Source organism: Equus caballus, chromosome 17, assembly GCF_041296265.1.
Source record: "Equus caballus isolate H_3958 breed thoroughbred chromosome 17, TB-T2T, whole genome shotgun sequence".
Taxonomy (NCBI): Eukaryota; Metazoa; Chordata; class Mammalia; order Perissodactyla; family Equidae; genus Equus; species Equus caballus.
In genome coordinates this window covers 47,353,604-47,373,156 of record NC_091700.1, presented here as the reverse complement: position 1 = coordinate 47,373,156, position 19,553 = coordinate 47,353,604, and the positions used below count along the sequence as shown (strand labels likewise).

At 38.2% G+C, this 19,553-nt stretch overlaps 1 protein-coding gene across 32 annotated transcripts in view; it reads right to left on the bottom strand.

Annotated features, from left to right (window-relative positions):
- ENOX1 (ecto-NOX disulfide-thiol exchanger 1) overlaps positions 1-19,553 on the bottom strand; it is a 536,733-nt gene that overhangs the window by 225,810 nt on the left and 291,370 nt on the right. For 11 of the 32 annotated variants that reach the window (XM_023621625.2, XM_023621630.2, XM_070239795.1 and 8 more), the window contains one exon: positions 3,314-3,460. The exons of 19 other annotated variants lie outside the window; for them this stretch is intronic. In XM_023621625.2, the coding sequence (XP_023477393.1) occupies positions 3,314-3,401 (88 nt within the window). In that variant the 5' untranslated portion in view covers positions 3,402-3,460. Of the gene's footprint in view, positions 1-3,313; positions 3,461-7,196; positions 7,391-7,640; positions 7,826-19,553 lie in introns of all 32 variants that reach the window. 2 more of the 32 variants (XM_070239803.1, XM_070239796.1) reach the window with 2 other exon arrangements.

The following is a 19,553-nucleotide window of genomic DNA, read 5'->3' as shown; positions in this document are numbered from 1 at the left end:
AGCTTCTCAAACTTTACTGTGCAAAGGAATCACCTGGGTATTTTGTTAAACTACCGATTCTGATTCATTAGATCAGGTTTGCATTTCTGATAAACCCCTGGGTGATGTCACACTTTGAGTACTTAGGGATAAGAATATCACTAAGAGTGTTCTTCTGGGTCACTTTCCACAGGGAAAGGGAAAGACTTAACATTTACTGAACTCGGCCTTAAACCGCACACTGCTGGGCACTGAATACACAAACTTCATCTTGTTTTGCTTGGACAACACCCTTTGCTCACAGGGAAAATTATGCCAATTTTATAGGTAGGGGAACTGAGACTCAGGGCGGTGAAGTGACCTGCCTCGGGTCACTTAGCTAAAACTTAGAAGATATAAATGTATCTTACCTAAGAACACATTTTTTTCCCCCACAACAGCATAAGTACAGATGGTACCACTGTGATGGGAAATAAAAAGTCTGTTGGTAAAGGCTTCATAAAATATAAAGTCCATGGGCTTGAATCATGGCCCATTTACAACTTGACTTCTGGAAAGAAGAGAAATTCTGAATGGTGTTCATTATGTCAGGACTGGAAATAAATGGTGCTGACTAAATAACTTATATTTTATTATAGCCATTTGAGAAACATTTTAAATGGGATTTCCTATTAAACTAGTGTTTTCATTTTACAAAGTGATACAGGTACATGGTAAGATACATACAGTAAAGGTCTTCCTCCCACATGCCCCTAGTCCTACTGCTCAGAGATAAATACTGTTAGGTCTGTGTAGGCTTCCAGAACTGTTCTGGGCAAATAATAAGCATTTTCATACAAATTCAGTCATACGAAGGCACCGGGCGGGGGAGGGAAAGCAGTAAGTAAAACACACAAAATCCCTTATGCAGCTTACATTCCAATAGGGGAGAGAGATCATAAACAAATGAGTAAATACATATTATGTCAAATAGCGATCAACGTTAATAGAGAAAAAGCTGGGCCCAGGGTGATGTTTGCACTTACAAATACAGTGGTTAAGGAAGGCTTCGTTCAAAAGATGCATTTGAGTAAAGATGTGAGGGAGGTCACCCTATTCCACACTCACTTTTTCCTTTAGCCATATAAGTTAAAGCCTCACCAGAGCAGAACTTATAGACCTGCCTTGTTACGGGCTCCATAGTACTCCACGGTTTGCATAGACCATAATACTGATGGGCATTTTGTTATTTCCATAAACTGAATGTTTCAGACTGTTAGAATTTGTTATATGGTTACAAAGAGATTTGGGGAGTGTAGTATAAAGCCTGACTAAGTAGAAAGGGACTTAAATTAGGTGTGAGAAGCTGTGAATGTAAGCCCTAGCTAGCACCATTCTACCTAGGTGACCGTGTTATATCATTGAGTATTTATAAAATTCTTCTTTTATGTTAATGTCTGCCCTCATGAGAGGTTTCCCCTTTTCCTGTCACATCTTAGGCTGTGCTATTGTCCACTAGATGCACAGTGACATCCAGGGGCTTCTCTACCTGGAGGCCCAGGTGACATCCTGCTTGCAACACTTTCCTCAGTGTCAGGCTGTTTGTAACCCCTGCAGAGTCAAATAAAAACTTCAACCCTCTAGCTGCTAAGTTTTCCACATTCCTCACAAAGGAAGCAAAAGCAAAGATTTTAGAGAATAGTTTACCCCTAGGCTCTGCATATGATCTTCCCCATTAGGAGAAAGCACACAAGCTTCCTTAAAACAAAAACAAATGAGAAATCCTTACCTTCCAGTAATATTTATTTATGTGGGTGCAGATGTTTAGCACTGGGCCATCTGACTGAACAGATTTCACATTTAATGAAAGATTTATTCATCTACTTACTATTGGAGGCAGTACCTGGAATATGTCAGCTCTCTGCCAGGCTCCATAGGAGGAACAAACATCAGTGCAATATGGTTACTGCCCTTGTCACCTAGGCTCGTAACAAAGACAGGACAAGTAAAACCAACAACTGTGATTCAAGGCAGTGTTGGTACGTGGTCCCAGGGGCAATACAATAGGAATTAAAAGAAAGGGGAGAGAATGCTGTGGTCCAGAGCCCCTCACAGACCCCTCAGAGAGGCATCTGAACCGGTAGGGATGGAGGTGGAACAAGGGGTCTTTGTGTTCGTGCGTTTGTGTGAATCTGTGTGAAGGTGACCAATACCTTAAACAGAAGCAAAGGCCCAGGTGAGGAAAACACAGGTGTTGAAAAGGGAACATGAAGTGGCCCAGAAGAGCGTAAACGTGGGGAGCGGGGGTGATGACAGAAATGTTGGTTGGAGTGAGAGTGGCACAGGGCCCTGAGGCCCCTAGTTTGTTATTAGACATGAGATAAATAAATGAGTTCTGAAAGGTATCAAGGAAAGCACCATCAACCTCTTCTTCTGTTTTTCTTTTTGCTTTTTTTGCAGGGGCGGGCATTGCACATTTTGGTTTTATAACCTCTGTTTCTAATTCCAGTGATTTTTTAAACCAACTTAATACTTATCAAAGTAATGTATGCCTACAGGTTAAAAGGCAAATAACATCATAAGGCCTATAACCCAAAACAGCAATCCCCTACCGACCTCTTCCGGCCCACTCCTTCCTGCTCCTCAGAGGAAAACACGTTTTTTTTTTTGGTTGCTCCTATTAGGAAAGATATTTATTTGCCAGAGTGAGTAACCTCCTACACAGGAACGACTTTGGCCCCAGACAATTGTTCTCAGTTTGGTTAATCTAGGGGCTTGCCCAGGGCAGGAAGACTAACTAGCAACCCTAACCACCCTCCCAAGGAGGCTGTATCCTAGCATGGGAGAGGAAAGCACTTTCAACTTTTAATTCTGATATTTGATTCCATATACTTAAGTAATGTATGCACAATGATATTTTTTAAGTTACCATTTTTAGGGATTATCTATTTTACTACTATGCAAAATGAGAAAAATGTAGCACTCCTACCCATCACCACCTTCCAATAAGCTTTCTTCCCCCATCTCTCCAGTAGGTTAAGTAGCAATTTGGGGTTAGATTGATATTCTATGTTTGCACTATTATGATCATGTAACATTGTTCACTCTTGAGCCATTCGTATAAGAATATACTTCCTATCTTGTTCAATATTTTGTTTTTCCTGATTTTTTTTCTTCCCTTTTCTGTGTATCTATTACTAACTGATCCTCAACTATCCAAGGGATCTAAAAAAACCCTATTTAAACCATTTTTTATGTGATCAACCCAATCATTAATCTGTCACATCTCTTTTTCCCTCCAGGAGCCTCCCATTCAGTCCGTGGGGTCTAGCAGTTTCCCAGGCCAGCTGCCCACCTGTTGTCCTGGGGCTTCTTTTTAACACCATCTTGCGAAATCCCTGTGCCTCTCGCCTGTGCTGGGTCCCCCGTTTCCTGGATCCCATGGTTTCCTCTTTCTTGGTTTACATCCTCATTTTTGTAGAGCACATTCTCTAGTAGCTTCCTGAGAAAAGGTACACGGGAGGTAAATTTGTTGAGACCTTCCTTGTGTGTCTGAAAACGTTTTAGTCTTACTCTCACGCTTGCTATTAAGCTTGTAACTGAATTCTAAGTAAAAAGTCATTCCCCTCAGAATTTTGAAGGTGGTACTTCCTTATCTTCCAGCTCCGGTGTTGCAGTGGAGTCTGATGCCATCAGTATTCCTGATCTTTTATAAATGACCTGCTTTATTTCTCTGGAAGATTTTGGAATCTTTTTTTTTTAATCCCTGGTGTTCTGAAATCTCATAGTAAAGACCCTTAATGGATCTTTGCCTATCCGTTGTTCTGGCACTTTCTTTTCCTTTTAAATCTGGAAATTCCTATTGTTTTGTTTTGAAATTTTTTTCTTGTGTTATTCTTTGATACTTGTCTCCCCACCACTTTTTCTGTTTTCTCTTTCTGGAACTCCTTTGGTAAAATGCTGAACCTCCTGGACTGACCCACTACATTTCTTCCCTTCTTTCCTCCCCACCCCCACTGTCCATTTTGCCTGTTAATCTACCTCCTAGAAAGTTTACTTGACTTTATCTTCTCTATCTCTGAATAATTTTTTTTTTACAATAAGTTTAATTTCCAAGATCTCTATTTCCTGACTGTTCCTTTTTTATAAAAAGAATGCTCTTTTTAGCTCATGGATAGATCATCTATCTTTCTGAAGATATTATAGGTTTTTAAAAGCTTTGCTTTTGCTTCTTCAGTCATCTATCTTTTCTCTCAGTCTCTGTAACCCCTTTCTCTCTCTGTTTTGATCTCTCTACATGATTCTATATTTTATGTTGGAGGCTATACTCAAACATCTGGTGACCCTCTCAGTATTCATTTATATTTAAGACATTTATATATATATTATATATTTCTTTATATATATATGAATATCTTAAATGCATATGAATATCTTAAAAAATATATAAATAAAATATAAAATTCATTTATATTGATGGACAGTGTCCCTACAAGACAGACTGGAAGCCCTGAGCAGGGGCAGGGTGTGCTTATTAACTGGCTGGCATCCCTGTGAGGTAACTGGGTGGGGAATCTAGCCATCTCCAGGGCTACTCCAAATGCCAGTCAGGTCATTTCTTTGGCTATTCAGTTTCTTTAGATCAGAATCCTTCAAACTCCTGTCTAAAGAGCCTGTCCCTGGTTATCGATGCTCGGAGAGCTATGTTGTGGAGGAGTCCAGAAGGGTCTTCCATGTTCACTCTGTGGAGTTTCACCTCTCTCCCCTGGATCTAGTTTCTGTGAGTCCAGAGCATCTCTGATTCAATTTCACACAAGACTATCCCTCAAGCCTCCAGTGGGGATGGAGAATTGGTAGTGGCAGTGTGAGGGAGGCAGAGGAACAAGGTCTAACTACTCTATATACTGCGTTCCATTAACTACTGCTAACTACTCTCTAACTACCTTCAATCAATCACCCTCTTTCCAGACCCACCCTCACACCCCTCTGAAGCCTCCCCAGGGTCCCGAAGAATGAATCTGCAGGTTTCTCTCAGTACACCTCAGCTCCTCCCCGCTCCATCACTGTGCCATCTTCCAAAAGTTTGCTGGCATCTCCTGTTTAGTAGCATCTCCTCCTCTATTTGTCCTCTCTCACTATCTCTTTATAGTGTTTTTCTTCTTTGCTACAATTTTAGGGAGATTTTTGGAATAAGAAAACATAAACACATGTGTTCAGGCTGTCAGAACCAGAAGTTCCCAGTCTTATATATTTGACCTTGTAGTTATATGTGCTTATTATTTATTTCATTCTAGTCTAGTTGGTTTAACCAGAGAATTTTAGGTGTTACCCCAAATCAACTACTAACTGCCTAAGAACTACTTTCAGGTAGGATATTCCTAAAATCATTTTAATTATCTGTTATTTTCTAGGGAGCATCAGGCAAAAGTGAGTTGAACTCTTCCATAAGTTTATCTTTATAGCACCTCAGTATTATCTTGGCTCCAGAAGTTTGTACCAATAATCACTTTGAGGCAGATGCCACATCAATTTCTCAATGCATAGGAAGGGGAAGGAAGGAAGGAAGGATGGGAAAAAGGGAGAAAAGAAAGAAAGGAGGGAGGGGAGAGAAGGTGGGAGAAGGGGAGGGAGGGATGGAGGGAGAAAGCGAAAAAAGAAAGGAACAGCTATCAAGAAAAGGATTTAAAAACAGAATAGTAAGAGGATTGGCCCAAATAAGTACATATTTTTTAACAAGCTATGTAAGTTTATTAAATAAGAAAAGAGACTGCAGAAAATCAACTGACTTTAAGATAACTCTAGACAATGATCACTCACTTGGAAGACTGCTGAGTAACTTCTATCACTGAGTATTAACTGTGAAACTCCATCTAGGCATTCATTCAACATGTACCCAACATTCATATAAAAAGCACCATTATCCAGCAAAAAACTATCCACATAAGAAATTCTCACAATTACATGCCCAGATCACCTTCCAATTATGTACTCACCCCACTACTACCCAGAAAGGTATCTATTTTTGGCTTAAGAATACATGTATATAAGTACGTACTAATGTATACATGATGTATTCCTCACCTTATGCCCAAAACAAATTTAAGTCAGCTTGCTGCTTACCCTTTTAATACATTACTTCAATATATTTTTATTCCCTGAGTACATTTGTTACAAATTTGTCTACCTGAAATTATGCCATTTTCTCTATACTATGCCATATCAATTACGGGCCAATAACTTTCTAAAAAAATTAACTGTTGTCAACAATGCTTCTAATGTAGCTGTGATCCTATCTTTGAACTTGATAAGATGGAAGGGTGTAGTCAGATTGATATTGTTTTATATCCCAACTCTTCCACTTATTGTAGGTATGATCTTCGGGGAGCTAATATTCATCCCAATGAATGGACATAATGGACATGTTATCTATTTTGCAGGTTGTTATGAGGATTAAATCATATAATACATATAAAGAATCTGGCACACTGTAGGTGCCCAATAAATAAAAGAAATTAAAATCAGAACATGAGAAGATACTGAAACCTTAAATACTCTAAAAGGACATCTAAGTGAATAGTTTTCACTTCCGTTTTTAGGCATGACATCACTGGAAAGCTGGGCAACTAGAAGCAACTTGCCAGCACTGAGGAGCGAAGAGGAAAGTCCTTACAGGCAATTAGGGAAAGCAATATGAAAGTGGGGAGAAAAAGGAGGACTGGAAAAAAAATTAAAGAGAGCATTTAACTCTGGATCAGTTTCTTAATCTTTTTAGGACACAGTTTATTTAACTACAAAATTCAGAGGCTGGATGAAGACCCTCCAGATGTTCAGGATACCGAGTTCTATGGTTAGACAATTTTGCAACATGCCTCCTGGCCCCATGCCCTACCCTGCTCCATTCAAGGCACCAATTTGGTTTTGTTTTACTTGACATATTACAAACTTCTTTGCCTACAGACCCCTCCCCACTTTTTTTTTTCAGGTGCTATTTATTAACATATTTTGGGAAGGATGGACGAGTTGATCTGCAACGTCCCATGCTACAACATGTTTCTCTGAGTTTTACAACTTCAGCTAAATGTTTTGTTAAGGGAAAATCTAGTATATCAGAAGTTTTACTTATTGATGCTTTCTCCTATAGCAGCATATAACTTTTAGAGTGGGAGCAAAACTTATCACGATTTCAAGGAAACCAGACATTTCTAAAAGTACAGTTTAACATCTTATCTAGGTGGTACCATCAATATCGTGGGCAGCTGATCACCAAAGCTTTGGCTGAATTGGTGCCAATTCAGTAGATTTGATTTGGTTATGAAGACAGTCAGATTGCTGGGCCACATCTGGCAATTCTGGCAATCGATGAATGAAATGAATCAACCATGTAGTGATCAGACTGGCTGCTCAGTGATTATGTAACCTGAATGGAAAATAACTGTGGGACAAATTAATCCTTAGGCTGCAGGACTGCACCATGCTATCAGAATAAAACTCAAATGGGCATTCATGATGAATAATTTTTAATGTTCCAATTATAAACTGTTAAAAATTATTTCTGTTAGTAAAATAGTTTCACTTTTTTCTATCAATCTACTAAAATTTACTCTTATCTGAAAGGAAAGGACTGTGTTAAATGTTTCTGGGAATAAAAGGATGTATAGTAGGAAATAAGCCAAATTACCTACCAGAAAAAGATGGAGGAGCCAGATGCTCTGTCAGTGACTTTCCATGTAGTCTTGAATATGTCTTTGTTTTCTCACTTGTAAAAACAATTATCCTCGAGTAGTTTTTAGTTTAGTTGATTATACTATTTTCAAATTTGAGATTTTTGTTTAATTCCTTCTTACATTAAAAAAGTCACTCAATTTATCTACATAGCAGAGATAAAAGTGAAAAATATTTTGATGTTCTTTAATTAATTACATGCAATAAAGCCCCCTCTATCTTAATTGCAAGAATTCTACAAAAGAACCTGTTGCAATGTTTTCCCTGTTTTCTTTTTTTCTGCTTTTTTTTCTCCCCAAATCCCCCCAGTACATAGTTGTATATTTTAGTGTGGGTCCCACTAGTTGTGGCATGTGGGATGCCGCCTCAACATGACCTAATGAGCAGTGCCATGTCCACACCCAGGATCCGAACCCTGGGCTGCCGAAGTGGAGGGCACGAACTTAACCACTCGACCACGGGGCCGGCCTCTCCCTGTTTTCTTGATATGTCTCTTTCCCCTTAAAAATGCTAAGGTTTTAAAGTGTCCTAATTATTTCCATAGTTTTATTAAATACTCTACCCTCAAAAATATTCTTCCTTCTTCTCAAAAAGAAATTTATCAAAAAAAAGCTCTGTAGAATCCACATAATGAATGTGTTGGTAGGAGAATGACCAACCCTCCTGGTTTTTCCACTACTGAGGTGTTTCCCCACTGTGTTGGAGTTTCCATGCTAAAACTAGGACAGTCCCCAACAAACCGAGACGGTGAGTCACCTTGGTTGGTAGTCTGAGAGAAGGATTAGTTGTGGCAATGGGGGCCTGCATCAGAAAGTTGCAATTTTAATCCTGCTATTAGAAGTACTCTTCTTTCATTACTAAACAGCTGTAGAAAGCAATCAAACACCAGATGGATGAATGAATTTAATGACCTTTAAGTTTCCTTTCACCAGTGGTTCTCTATTCCTGCTTCTTACTAGAAACATTTAGTTAGTTTTTTAAAAATGATACTATTCTCTGATTTAATTGCTCTGAAGGTGAGTCACCAGCATCCATGTGTGAAATTCTCCAGCTGATTCTAATGTAAGCCAGGGCTAAGAAACATCATGTTATATACATTCTGAGATTCAAACTATAGGTCTAGCAAGAGCCATTCAAAGTGAGGAGAAATCTACTTTATAATCTCTGATATTTTTAACATTACATGCAAGTTTCCACTTCACATTTAGAACAAATGAGAACCTACAAGCTGACTTTAAATTTATTCACCTAGGGTTTGTGATATATAAGTTTCTCCCTTGTCAGGTTTTCATTCTGACCATCAATCACCACCACCTATTGACATAATATTTTTGCATAAGAAACTGTATTAGGCACTGTGGGTGCACAAAGATTTAAAACGCAAGGTCTCTGCCTTCAGGGAGCTCACTGTAGAATACGTGAAAGGTGACTAAATGATCAAGGCAAAGACCTCAGGAGGAGCTCAAAGAGGAAATGGCGAGGCCTAAGATGGTCGGGAAATCTGCACAGAGCAGGCAGGATTTAAAGAAAGCCTTGAGGACTGGGTGGAATTTCAATTAGAGGGCCAGAACAGGCATTCCAAGTGAAAAGCAGTTCTGGAGTGGGTGAGAAGCAATGAGATTACCAAATTTAAATGTACATATAAATAATGAAGTTCACATTCTGAGCCATGCAAACTATATCTAGGGATGCGCATCACTCCAAATGAGGCCAACTGCTGAGCAAGGAGACGTAATTAGCCCACTTGATGGTGATAACCGTCCATGACGCTGAAAGGGAGAATTAGACTGGCAGATGAAACAGTTGGTTCAGTATAAGCATAAAGTCAGCAATAGCACAAGTCCCTTCCTCTCCCTTGTGCTGGGCCCACTGAAGAGACTAATCACCAGGACCTCAAGGCAAGTGCTGCCTAGGTCACTGCCAAACCCTTGAGGTTCCTGCTTCATCTGATCAAATGATTATTTAATGTTGAAGGTATACATTCCGAACAAAAATCACGCAAAAGTTATGTGTTATCTTATATATCATGTTATATGATTATGAATCATTGATTCTCAATTACTTTCATAATGCAATGGCTTGTTCTCTGGATTTCAGAATTAAAGCACCACTGTTCTGTCTCTGCATCCTAAAATAGTTAATTTTCATATTTATTCCAATATCTGTTCTTGCAAGATATTAACTAAATGCCAACAAATGATCTGGGTATGCATCATCGCAGGAAGTCAGTGGCAAAATTAACATTTAGAAGTAGGCACCACTGGTTATTTCACACATTATTAACTTATATTACAATTCAAATAAGCTTACAGCTGGCAAAAAAAAAAAAAATCTCTTCTGTAAAGCGATCTCAAACATAATAGGCTTAATCAGAGATAAATTAAATTAGGCAGCCATGCATACTATAGCATATTAATTCTGAGTAGTTATTAAATACATTTTCTCTTATCAGTGGTGTGAACAACATTACACGCAAACAAATTATTCAAGAGGGTAGCAAATAAAGTTTATGTTTGGGATGCTATGTGCCTGAAATTTTCCCATCTCTTCTTATGATGTTAAATAATCTTTTCTGCTAATAATGACACTAGGTTAAGTCCTCATAAATGAGTCAACTTTACTCCCAGGCAATTAAGCAAAAGAACAGCAGACAAAACTGCTAGTGTGGTTTTGGATTTTTCCAAAGGGATCTTTTCTACCTTTCTATGGCAATTTTTAAAAGAAGGCATTAGTGAGTCATAGCTGGAGCAAAACTGTCCAAACTATAAGGTAGTGAATATTCATTATGTTAAAAAATGAGGGGCTGGCCCCATGGCCTAGTGGTTAAGTTCAGTGTACTCTGCTTCGGTGGCCCAGGTTCCATTTCCAGGTGTGGGCCTACACCACTTGCCAGCCATGCTGTGGCGATGACCTATATACAAAATAGAGGAAGACTGGCCCAGATGTTAGCTCAGGGTTAATCCTCCTCAAGCAAAAAAACAAAAAGAGGAAGATTGGCAACAGATGTTAGCTCAGGGCGAATCTTCCTCAGCAAAAAAAAAAAAAGAAAGAAAGAAAAAGATGCATCTCCTTCTGCGTTTTGGGTAACCTGTGTTGTCTGAGAATATTCAAAGGAGAAAATTATTAAGGTTGAATGCTACTTTGTAAATAAGATCCTACTGTTCTTTCTTTCCTTAAAATGGCAGTAATCTAAGCCATCAACTAGCACTCAGATTCCATAAGCTAACAAATGGCATTTTTGTGAAAGAAAATAAAAAGATACACCTAGGCCTTTATATATAAGTCTACACACACACGCACACAACACAGATATATATGTGTGTGTATATACACACACAAACGTTGCCTTCCTTGATGTACTTTTACCATATTATCTTGTTCTTTTATAATTAATCAGGCCCTTTAATTTCTGTAGCCAGAAGCAATTCAAGTTACTAGGTATGACCTCCAGCCCTAGCCCCAAGTCGGAGAAACACATTTGACATTCTTTGTGCTTTGCACATTTAAAACTCAATGTAAGGTGACAAGAACGTTAAGCTGCCCAGTGAGCAAAATGTGAAACTAATTACTATCTGTTCCTTGCCACAGGTACAATAATTGGCAAATTAAAGTCTGAGAATAGCTGGGCCACCTGCATCAAAAAGCATCACCTTGGAATGGATAACAAAGACGAATGTACACAGCTAGCTTTACTGACAACGCCTTCAAACACCAGCTTACTGAAAAAGCAACATTACACTACCTATTTAATTTACTGTAAAGTACACACCATGTAGAATTTATGTTATTTAAAGGAATAAAACTCAATGACTCTCAATATTTTGCATACACATACCGGTTGAATTAAGGTATTATTTTCTCCTGAAAATCCAACGCTTTTCTTTTTAAGCTGGCAAACTGGGATCAACTTGCCGACTAAAATGTTGAATTTGTAGCTTTATAACAACTAGATTCACATAAATATAAATGCTACAAAAAAGGAAATAATTTAGTTTCAATAAACTTGCTATCATTCATTCATTCATCCATCCATCCATTTATCCATTTATTTGACTTTTACTGAATACCTACCATGTGCTAGGCACTATGCTTCACATTTGGCGTAGGGAGACAAGACCGCTCCTTAAGGAACTTGTCAGCTATTGGAGGAAAGACGCATGCATAGAGAGATGCACGCAGACAACTTAGGAGGGACTACAGATTATTGTAGAAATACTCTCAGAGCACCTTCCTCCCCGTTAGAGACTTCAGAAAGTAGGAGACTCTTGAGCTGAATTCTGGGACCATATAAAGAGAGCATGAAATAAAGAGTTTTTGAGGCTTAACAAAGAACAGCACGAGCAAAATCAACAAGGAGATCATGGTCAGCTTGAAAAAAAGAAATTCCTTCAGAATATACAAAGGAAATAAACACAAAAGACGAGAGATCAATAGGTGATGAAGATGAAAGCCAGGTAAGGGTGAGAATATGAAGGGCCCCAGAAGACATGCCAAGGAGTTTGGATTTAATTCTATAGGGCCGTAGTTTGCAAAACACATGCCAGAGAAGCCTGGGGTCCTAGGAAGGGAAGGAGGCAGAGTGAAAGGAGTGAGGGAGAGGATGGGCTGTCAGGACTTTGGGTCCTGCAACCCGACTTCAACCACAGTAGCTTTACTACTATGTTTTATATTGGGCCTTCTTAATTTTTTAAATAACTTTGTACTTTGGGATAATTTTAGATTTACAGAACGGTTGCAAAGATAACACAGAGAGTTCCCATAAACCCCTCACCCAGTTTCCCCTAATATTAACCTCTTAAATTACCGTGGCACATCATTTGTTTCAACAAAGAAACCACACTGGTACATTGCTATTGACTCAACTCCCGACTTCATGTGTATTTCACTAGTTTTTCCACTAATGTCCTTTCTCTGCTTCAGAACCCAACCCAAGACACCACATTGCATTTAGTCATCACGTCTTTTTAGTTTCTTTTGGTGTGTGACACTTGCTCACTTTTTCCTTATTACTCATGACATTGACAGTCTTTAGGAATAGTTGCCAGGTGTTTTACAGAATGTCCCTCACTTTGGGTTTGTCTGATGTTTTCCTCATGACTAGACAAGGGTTATGGGTTTGGGGAAGAATACCACAGAGGTGAGGTACACTTTTCATCACGTCATATCAGGGGGCATATGGTATCAACAAGGCATCACTTGTGATGCTAACCTTGATCACGTGGTTAAGGTAGTGTTGATCACATTCCTCCACTGTAAAATTACTATTTTTCCTCTTTACGAGCTCTTTTATTTGGAAGTTAGTCACAAAGTACAGCCCACATTGAAGGGGGAGCTCCACTTTCTGGAGCTGGATACATCTACCTACATTATTTGGAATTCTTCTATAAGGAAGATTCGTCCGTTCTACCCCATTTATTTATTTGTTCAACCATTTATTTAGGATGAACTTACGTACATTTATTTTATACTTTGGGTTGTAATCCAATACCATGTCATCTATTTTGTTGCTCAAATTGTTCCAGCTTTGGTCACTGGGAGCTCTTTTAGGTTGGCTCTTACATCCCTTTGACACATCCCCATCCTTCTGTTTTTTGAGGACTTGACTGTATCAGGCCATATCAGATGCTCCAGGCTTATATTGAATTTTTACTGTCCCAGCCCTAGAACCAGCCATTTCTCCAAGGATCCCTAGTTCTTTTCACTGGAGGATGATATTTAGAAACCAAGATCTGGGTACAGATGTGCTAGTTGCTACTGGAGCATCACTGCCCCCAGGGCCTCTCAGCAGAAGGAGCTGGGAAATATACAGGTATATACACATAGCTACAATTGTTCCAGTATCTGTGCATCTGTATAGATATTAAGCTAGACATGAGTTCATACTGACTCTTATCCAGTACTAACGGGGTCATTCTAGCTTTCCTTCCCTGCGTATCCACAAATGTCCTGACAGGGAGAATGCTGGCTCTCACCAGCCATCTGCTTATTTGTTCAACTCCAGGATTTGAACCTTCTTCTGAAAACAGATTTCTATTACTTTAGAATAATAGAAAAAAGCTTGAAAATAAACACTGTAAGAGAAGACCATTAAATTATCTAATGTAGAAAAGTGACATAATTATATTTAATTTTTAGAAACATTATTCTGAGACTGAGTGAGAAAAGAATCGGAAGGGGCTGAGACTTGAGGTAAGAAAAGTGTTAGAAAAGATGCTGTGATACTCCCCACAGCATTTTAAGAACCTGAAATAAAACAGCAGCTATGGAAATAGAGAAGAAGGAATCAATCTGAGAGATATTTTCAAAGATTATAGAACTTAAGTGACAAGATGTGGAAAGTGAGAGAGAGAAGAAGTTGGAGATGAATCTGGATTAAGTAATGGGGTGAATATTGTACTTTTTATCTGAGTTAGAAAAGACACAGGGAAGACAAACTTTTGGAAGAAAGTAATTGAGTCTACAGCATTTTAAATGGAATATCCACGTGGACATGCTTCAAAGACCTTCTGAAATGGGGTTCTGGATTTTAAGAGTTGTCTAATCTGTAAAAGTGAATTTTAGGCTCTCAAGGCCAAAAAGAAAGATGGAAAACTGTGGGACTGGATAAAAAGGCCAGGAATGTGTGAAGAATTAGAAAGAAAAGATAAGGGACAACAGCCTATACAACTTAATATTGAGAGATACATGCTGAATTCTGATATAGCATTATTTCGTATCTATTATCATCACTGTAATTGTTCTGTTTTCACTAAGTCATTTCATGTTTCTTCTGGGCATGCAGGAAGACCATAATTCCCACTATCCCTTGTATTTAGGTGTAAACACATAACTAGTTCTAGCCAAAGGAATGTGGATAGCCACATTTCATCCCAGCCCTTAAAATCTCCTGTGGGATCTTGTGGTTACCATGTCTCTTGATTGCATCATTTTCTCTTGTGCTTGATTTAATCTCATGTTGTTTTGTTCATAATGACTCCTAGGCATACAAAAGCCACTGCTAATGTTGCCAGTAAGAGGCCACATCAAGTGACTGACCTGGAAATGAAATTAAAAGCAATTAGGGACTACAAAGGTGGAAAATCAGTGATGGTTATTGCTTACCACTCAGGCATGTCCCATTCCACCGTAGCTACATCTTGAACACCAAAGTGATGTTAAAGGATCTGCTTCATTGAAGGCAACCAGACTAATAAAAATTCAAGAAGGGCCTATATCAAACATGGAGAAACTTCCAATGACCTGGATTGAAGACCAGCTACAGAAGCGTATCCCTCTCAGCACCATGATGATCACAACCAAAGCAAAAAGCTTGTTTGTGATGTTGAAAGAAAAGGTTGGACCCAAATATGATGTTGAATTTACTGCTAGCTCTGGGTGGTTTAAATAATTCAAGAATCATTATTCACGCATAACGCAAAAGTGAGTGGTGGCTCTGTGAGTGCTAATGTGAAGGCAGCTGAAGAATTTTTGGAAACTCTAGATAAGCTGATTGTGGAGGAAAATTACTTGCCAGAGCAAGTACTCAATATGAATGAGACCTCCCTATTCTAGAAACAGATGCCTGAAAGACCTTTCACTCATAAGGAAGCCAAGTCAATGCCAGGTTTCAAGGCTTTCAAGGACAGGATAACAGTCTTGCTCGGGGGCAATGTTGCAGTTAACAAATGGAAACCCTCTGTGATCTGGCACAGTGAGAACCACAGGGCTTTCAAGCATATTAACAAGCACACACTACCAGTGCACTACAGGAGCAGTAAGAAGTCATCGATGACCCAGCTCCTCTTCCAAGATGCCCTCCTGAATTGCTATGCCAGCGAAATGTAGAAGTACCGTCTGGAGAATAACATACCTTTCAAGATTTTGCTTACTGTTGATAATGTTTTTGGACATCTTCCCTTTATTAGTAATCTTCATCCCAATATCAAAGTGGCATTTCTCCGAACACCACCTCTTTGATCCAACCAATGGATTAAGGAGTTATAGCAGCTTTTAAGGTCTACTACCTGAGAAGGACCTTTGCCCAGGCTATTGCTGCAACTGTGGAAGATACTAAGAAGACACTGACGCTATTCTGGAATGATTACAACATCTATGTCTGCATCAAGACCTTGCTTGGGCTTGGGGTGATGTCACTAAGGAGTGTATGAATGGCATCTGGAAGAAGACACTCAAGAAGTTCGTCCATGACTTCGAAGAACTTGCCAAGGATGAGGAGATTGTAAAAATCAACAAGGCTGTGGTTGAGACGGCAGACAACTTTACCCTGGGTGTGGATGAGGATGACACTGAGGGGCTTTCAGAGCTGGCTCCTGAGGAACTGACTAATGAGGAGTTGCTGGAACTGGAACAGGAAAGCATAGCTGAAGAGGCAAGAGACAAGGAAACTTCTAGAGAAGACAAAGAAGAGCACCCAAGAAAACCCACAGTGAAGGATTTAGCAGGAGCTTTTGCAGACCTCAACGACCTCTTTACAAAGTTTGAAAACATGGACCCCAACACCAAAAGGTTTCTTTAATAGAGACATGGTGCATTATCTGCTTACTAGAAAATCTATGAAGAATAAAAAGCAGCAAACCACCATGGACATATTTCTGAAAAGAGTGACACGTCCTCAAGAAGAGCTTCAGGCACATCCATCAGGAGGCATTCCAGAAGAAGGCATCGCTATAATAGGAGATGAGAGCTCTTTGTGCCTGATTGCCCTAGAAGACCTTCCAGTGGGACAAGATGTGGAAGTGGAAGACAGTGATATTAACGATCCTGATCCTGTGTAGGCCCAGCCTAATGTGTGTGTTTGTGTCTTAGTTTTTAACAAAATGTTTAAGAAGTAAAAACCAAATAATTTTTTTTTAAATAGGAAAAAGCTTATAGAATAAGGATATAAAGACAGAAAATATTTTTGTACAGCTGTTCAGTGTGTTTTGGTTTTAAGCTAAGTGTTATTACAAAAGTAAAAAAGTTAAAAAAATTAAAAAGTTTATAAAGTAGAAAAGTTTCAGCAAGCTAAAATTAATTTATTGGAGAAATAAAAATATTTTTTATAAATGTAGTGTAGCCTAAGGGTACAGTGTTGATAAAGTCTACAGTAGTGTAATGTCCTAGGCTTCACATTCACTCACCACTCACTCACTGACTCACCCAGAACAACTTTAGTCTGGCAAGCTCCTTTCATGGTAAGTGCCCTATACACTTTTTATCTTTTATATCATATTTTTATTGTACCTTTTCTATGTTTAGATATGTATAGATACACACTTATCATTGTGTTACAGTTGCCTAAAGTATTCAGTACAGTAACATGGTATACAGGTTTGTAGCATAAGAGCAATAGGCTATACCATATAGCCTCGGTGTGTAGTGGACTATACCATCTAGGTTTGTGCAAGTGCGTTCTATGATGTTCACACAATGCTGAAATCACCTAAAGATGCATTTATCAGAACATATCCCTGTTGTTAAGCAACATATAACTATATAGGAGGTTTGAGCCACTACAATAAAATAAGAAAAAGAAATAAAGCATAAAAGTTGGAAAGAAACAAAACTGTCTTTATGAGTATATTTTATATAAAAAAAATCCTATGAAATCTACCAAATGATGATTATAACTAGAATTCTATGATTAGATTAGAACTAAAATTGAATGATTAGAACTAGAATTATAGAGATAATTCACATACCATATATTTCACCTTTTTAAAGTGTACAGTTCAATGTTTTTTGGTATATTCACAAGGTTGTGCAACCATTACCCAATTCCACAATATTTTTATCATCCCCCCAAAAAAGTCTGTACCTATTAGCAATCACTCCCCACTCCCCTCAGTCCCTGACACTACTAATCTACTTCCTGTCTCCATAAAGTCACCTATTCTGCACATTTTATATAAATGGAATTATACAATATGTGGACTTTCGTGTTTGGTTTCTTTCACTTAGCATAATGTTTACAAGGTTCATCCACATTATAGCTTGTATCTGTATTTCATTCCCTTTTTTGATAAAATAATATTCCATTGCATGTAAATACATTTTATTATCCATTCATCAGTTGGTCGATATTTGGGTTTTCTATACTTTTGACCATTAGCAATAATATTACTATGAACATTTGGGTACAAGTTTTTGTATGAACATGTATTTTCAATTCTCTTGGGTCTATACCTAACAGTAGAACTGCATGGTCAACTGGTAACTCTATGATTAACTTTTTGAGGAAATGCCAAACTGTTTTCCAAAGTAGCTGCAGCATTTTACATTCCTATCAAAATGTATGAGGGTTCCAAATTCTCTGCATCCTTGCCAATGCTTATTATTGCCTGTCTTTTATATTACAGTAATCCAAGTGAGTGTGAAGTGGTAGCCCATTGTGGTTTTTATTTGCATTTTCCTGATGAATAATGATGTTGAGCATCTTTTCATGTGCTTATTGGCCATTTGTAGATCTTCTTTGGAGAAATGTGTTATTCAGATCTTTTCCTCATTTTTTAATTGGGTTATCTTTTTGGTCTTGAGTTGTAAGAGTTCTTTATACATTCTAGATACTAGACCTTTACCATATACAAAATTTGCAAATATTTTCTCACATCTTGTAGGTTTTCTTTTCACTTTCTTGATAGTGTCCTTTGAAGCATGAAAGTTTTTAATTATGATAAAGTTTAATTTATCTATTTTTCCTTTTGTTGTTCATGCTTTTGATGTTATATCCAAAAACTATTGTCTAAGCCAAGGTCATAAAAATTTATACTTATGGTTCCTTATAAAAGTTTTGCAGTTTTAGCTCTTACATTTAAGTCTTTGATCCATTTTGAGTTAATTTTTATATATGGTGTAAGGGTCCAAATTCACTGCTTTGCATGCGGAAATCTCATTGTCCCAGCTCTATTTGTTGAAAAGACTATTCTTGCCCCCATTGAATCTTCTTGGCACCATTCCTACATATCAATTGACCATAGATGTGTGGGTTTATTTCTGGACTCTCAATTCTATCCCATTGATCTATCTGTCTATCATTATGCCAGTACCAAACAGTCTTGATTACTGTAGTTTTGTAGTAAGCTTTGAAATCTGGAGTGAGTCCTCTAACATTGTTCTTTTGCAAGACTGTTTGGCTATTCTGGGTCTCTTGTACTCCATATGAAGTTTAGCATCATCTTGTAAATTTCCCCTTAAAAGCCAGCTTAGATTTTTATAGGGATTGCACTAGATAAATTTGAGGAGCTTTGCCACCTTAACAACATTAACTCTTCCAAGAACATGTGTTGTTTCCTCATTTATTTAGGTCATCTTTAATTTCTTTCAACAATGTTTTGTAGTTTGCAGTGTACATGTCTTGCTTTTCTTTTGTTAATTTATTCCTAAGTATTTTATTATTTTTGATGCCATTTTAAAGATTGGCACCTGAGCTAACAACTGTTGCCAATCTTTTTTCTTTTTTTCTGCTTTTTCTCCTCAAATCCCCCCAGCATATAGTTGTATATTCTAGTTGTGGGTCCTTCTAGTTGCAGCAGGTGGGACGCTGCCACAGCGTGGCCTGATGAGCAGTGCCACGTCCGCGCCCAGGATCTGAACCAATGAAACCCTGGGCTGCTGAAGCAGAGCATGCAAACTTAACCACTCGGCCACAGGGCCACCTCTGATGCCATTTTAAATGGAATTGTTTTCTTAATTTCATTTTTAGATTGCTCATTGCTCATGTATAGAAATATAACTGGTTTAGTATACATACTGATCTATCCTGCAACCTCACTGAACTCATTTATTAGCTCTAATAGTTATTTTGTGAATTCCTTAGGATTTTCTATATAGAAGACTATGTCATCTATAAATAGAGTTTGTTATTTGTCCCTTTCCAATCTAGATGCCGTTCACTT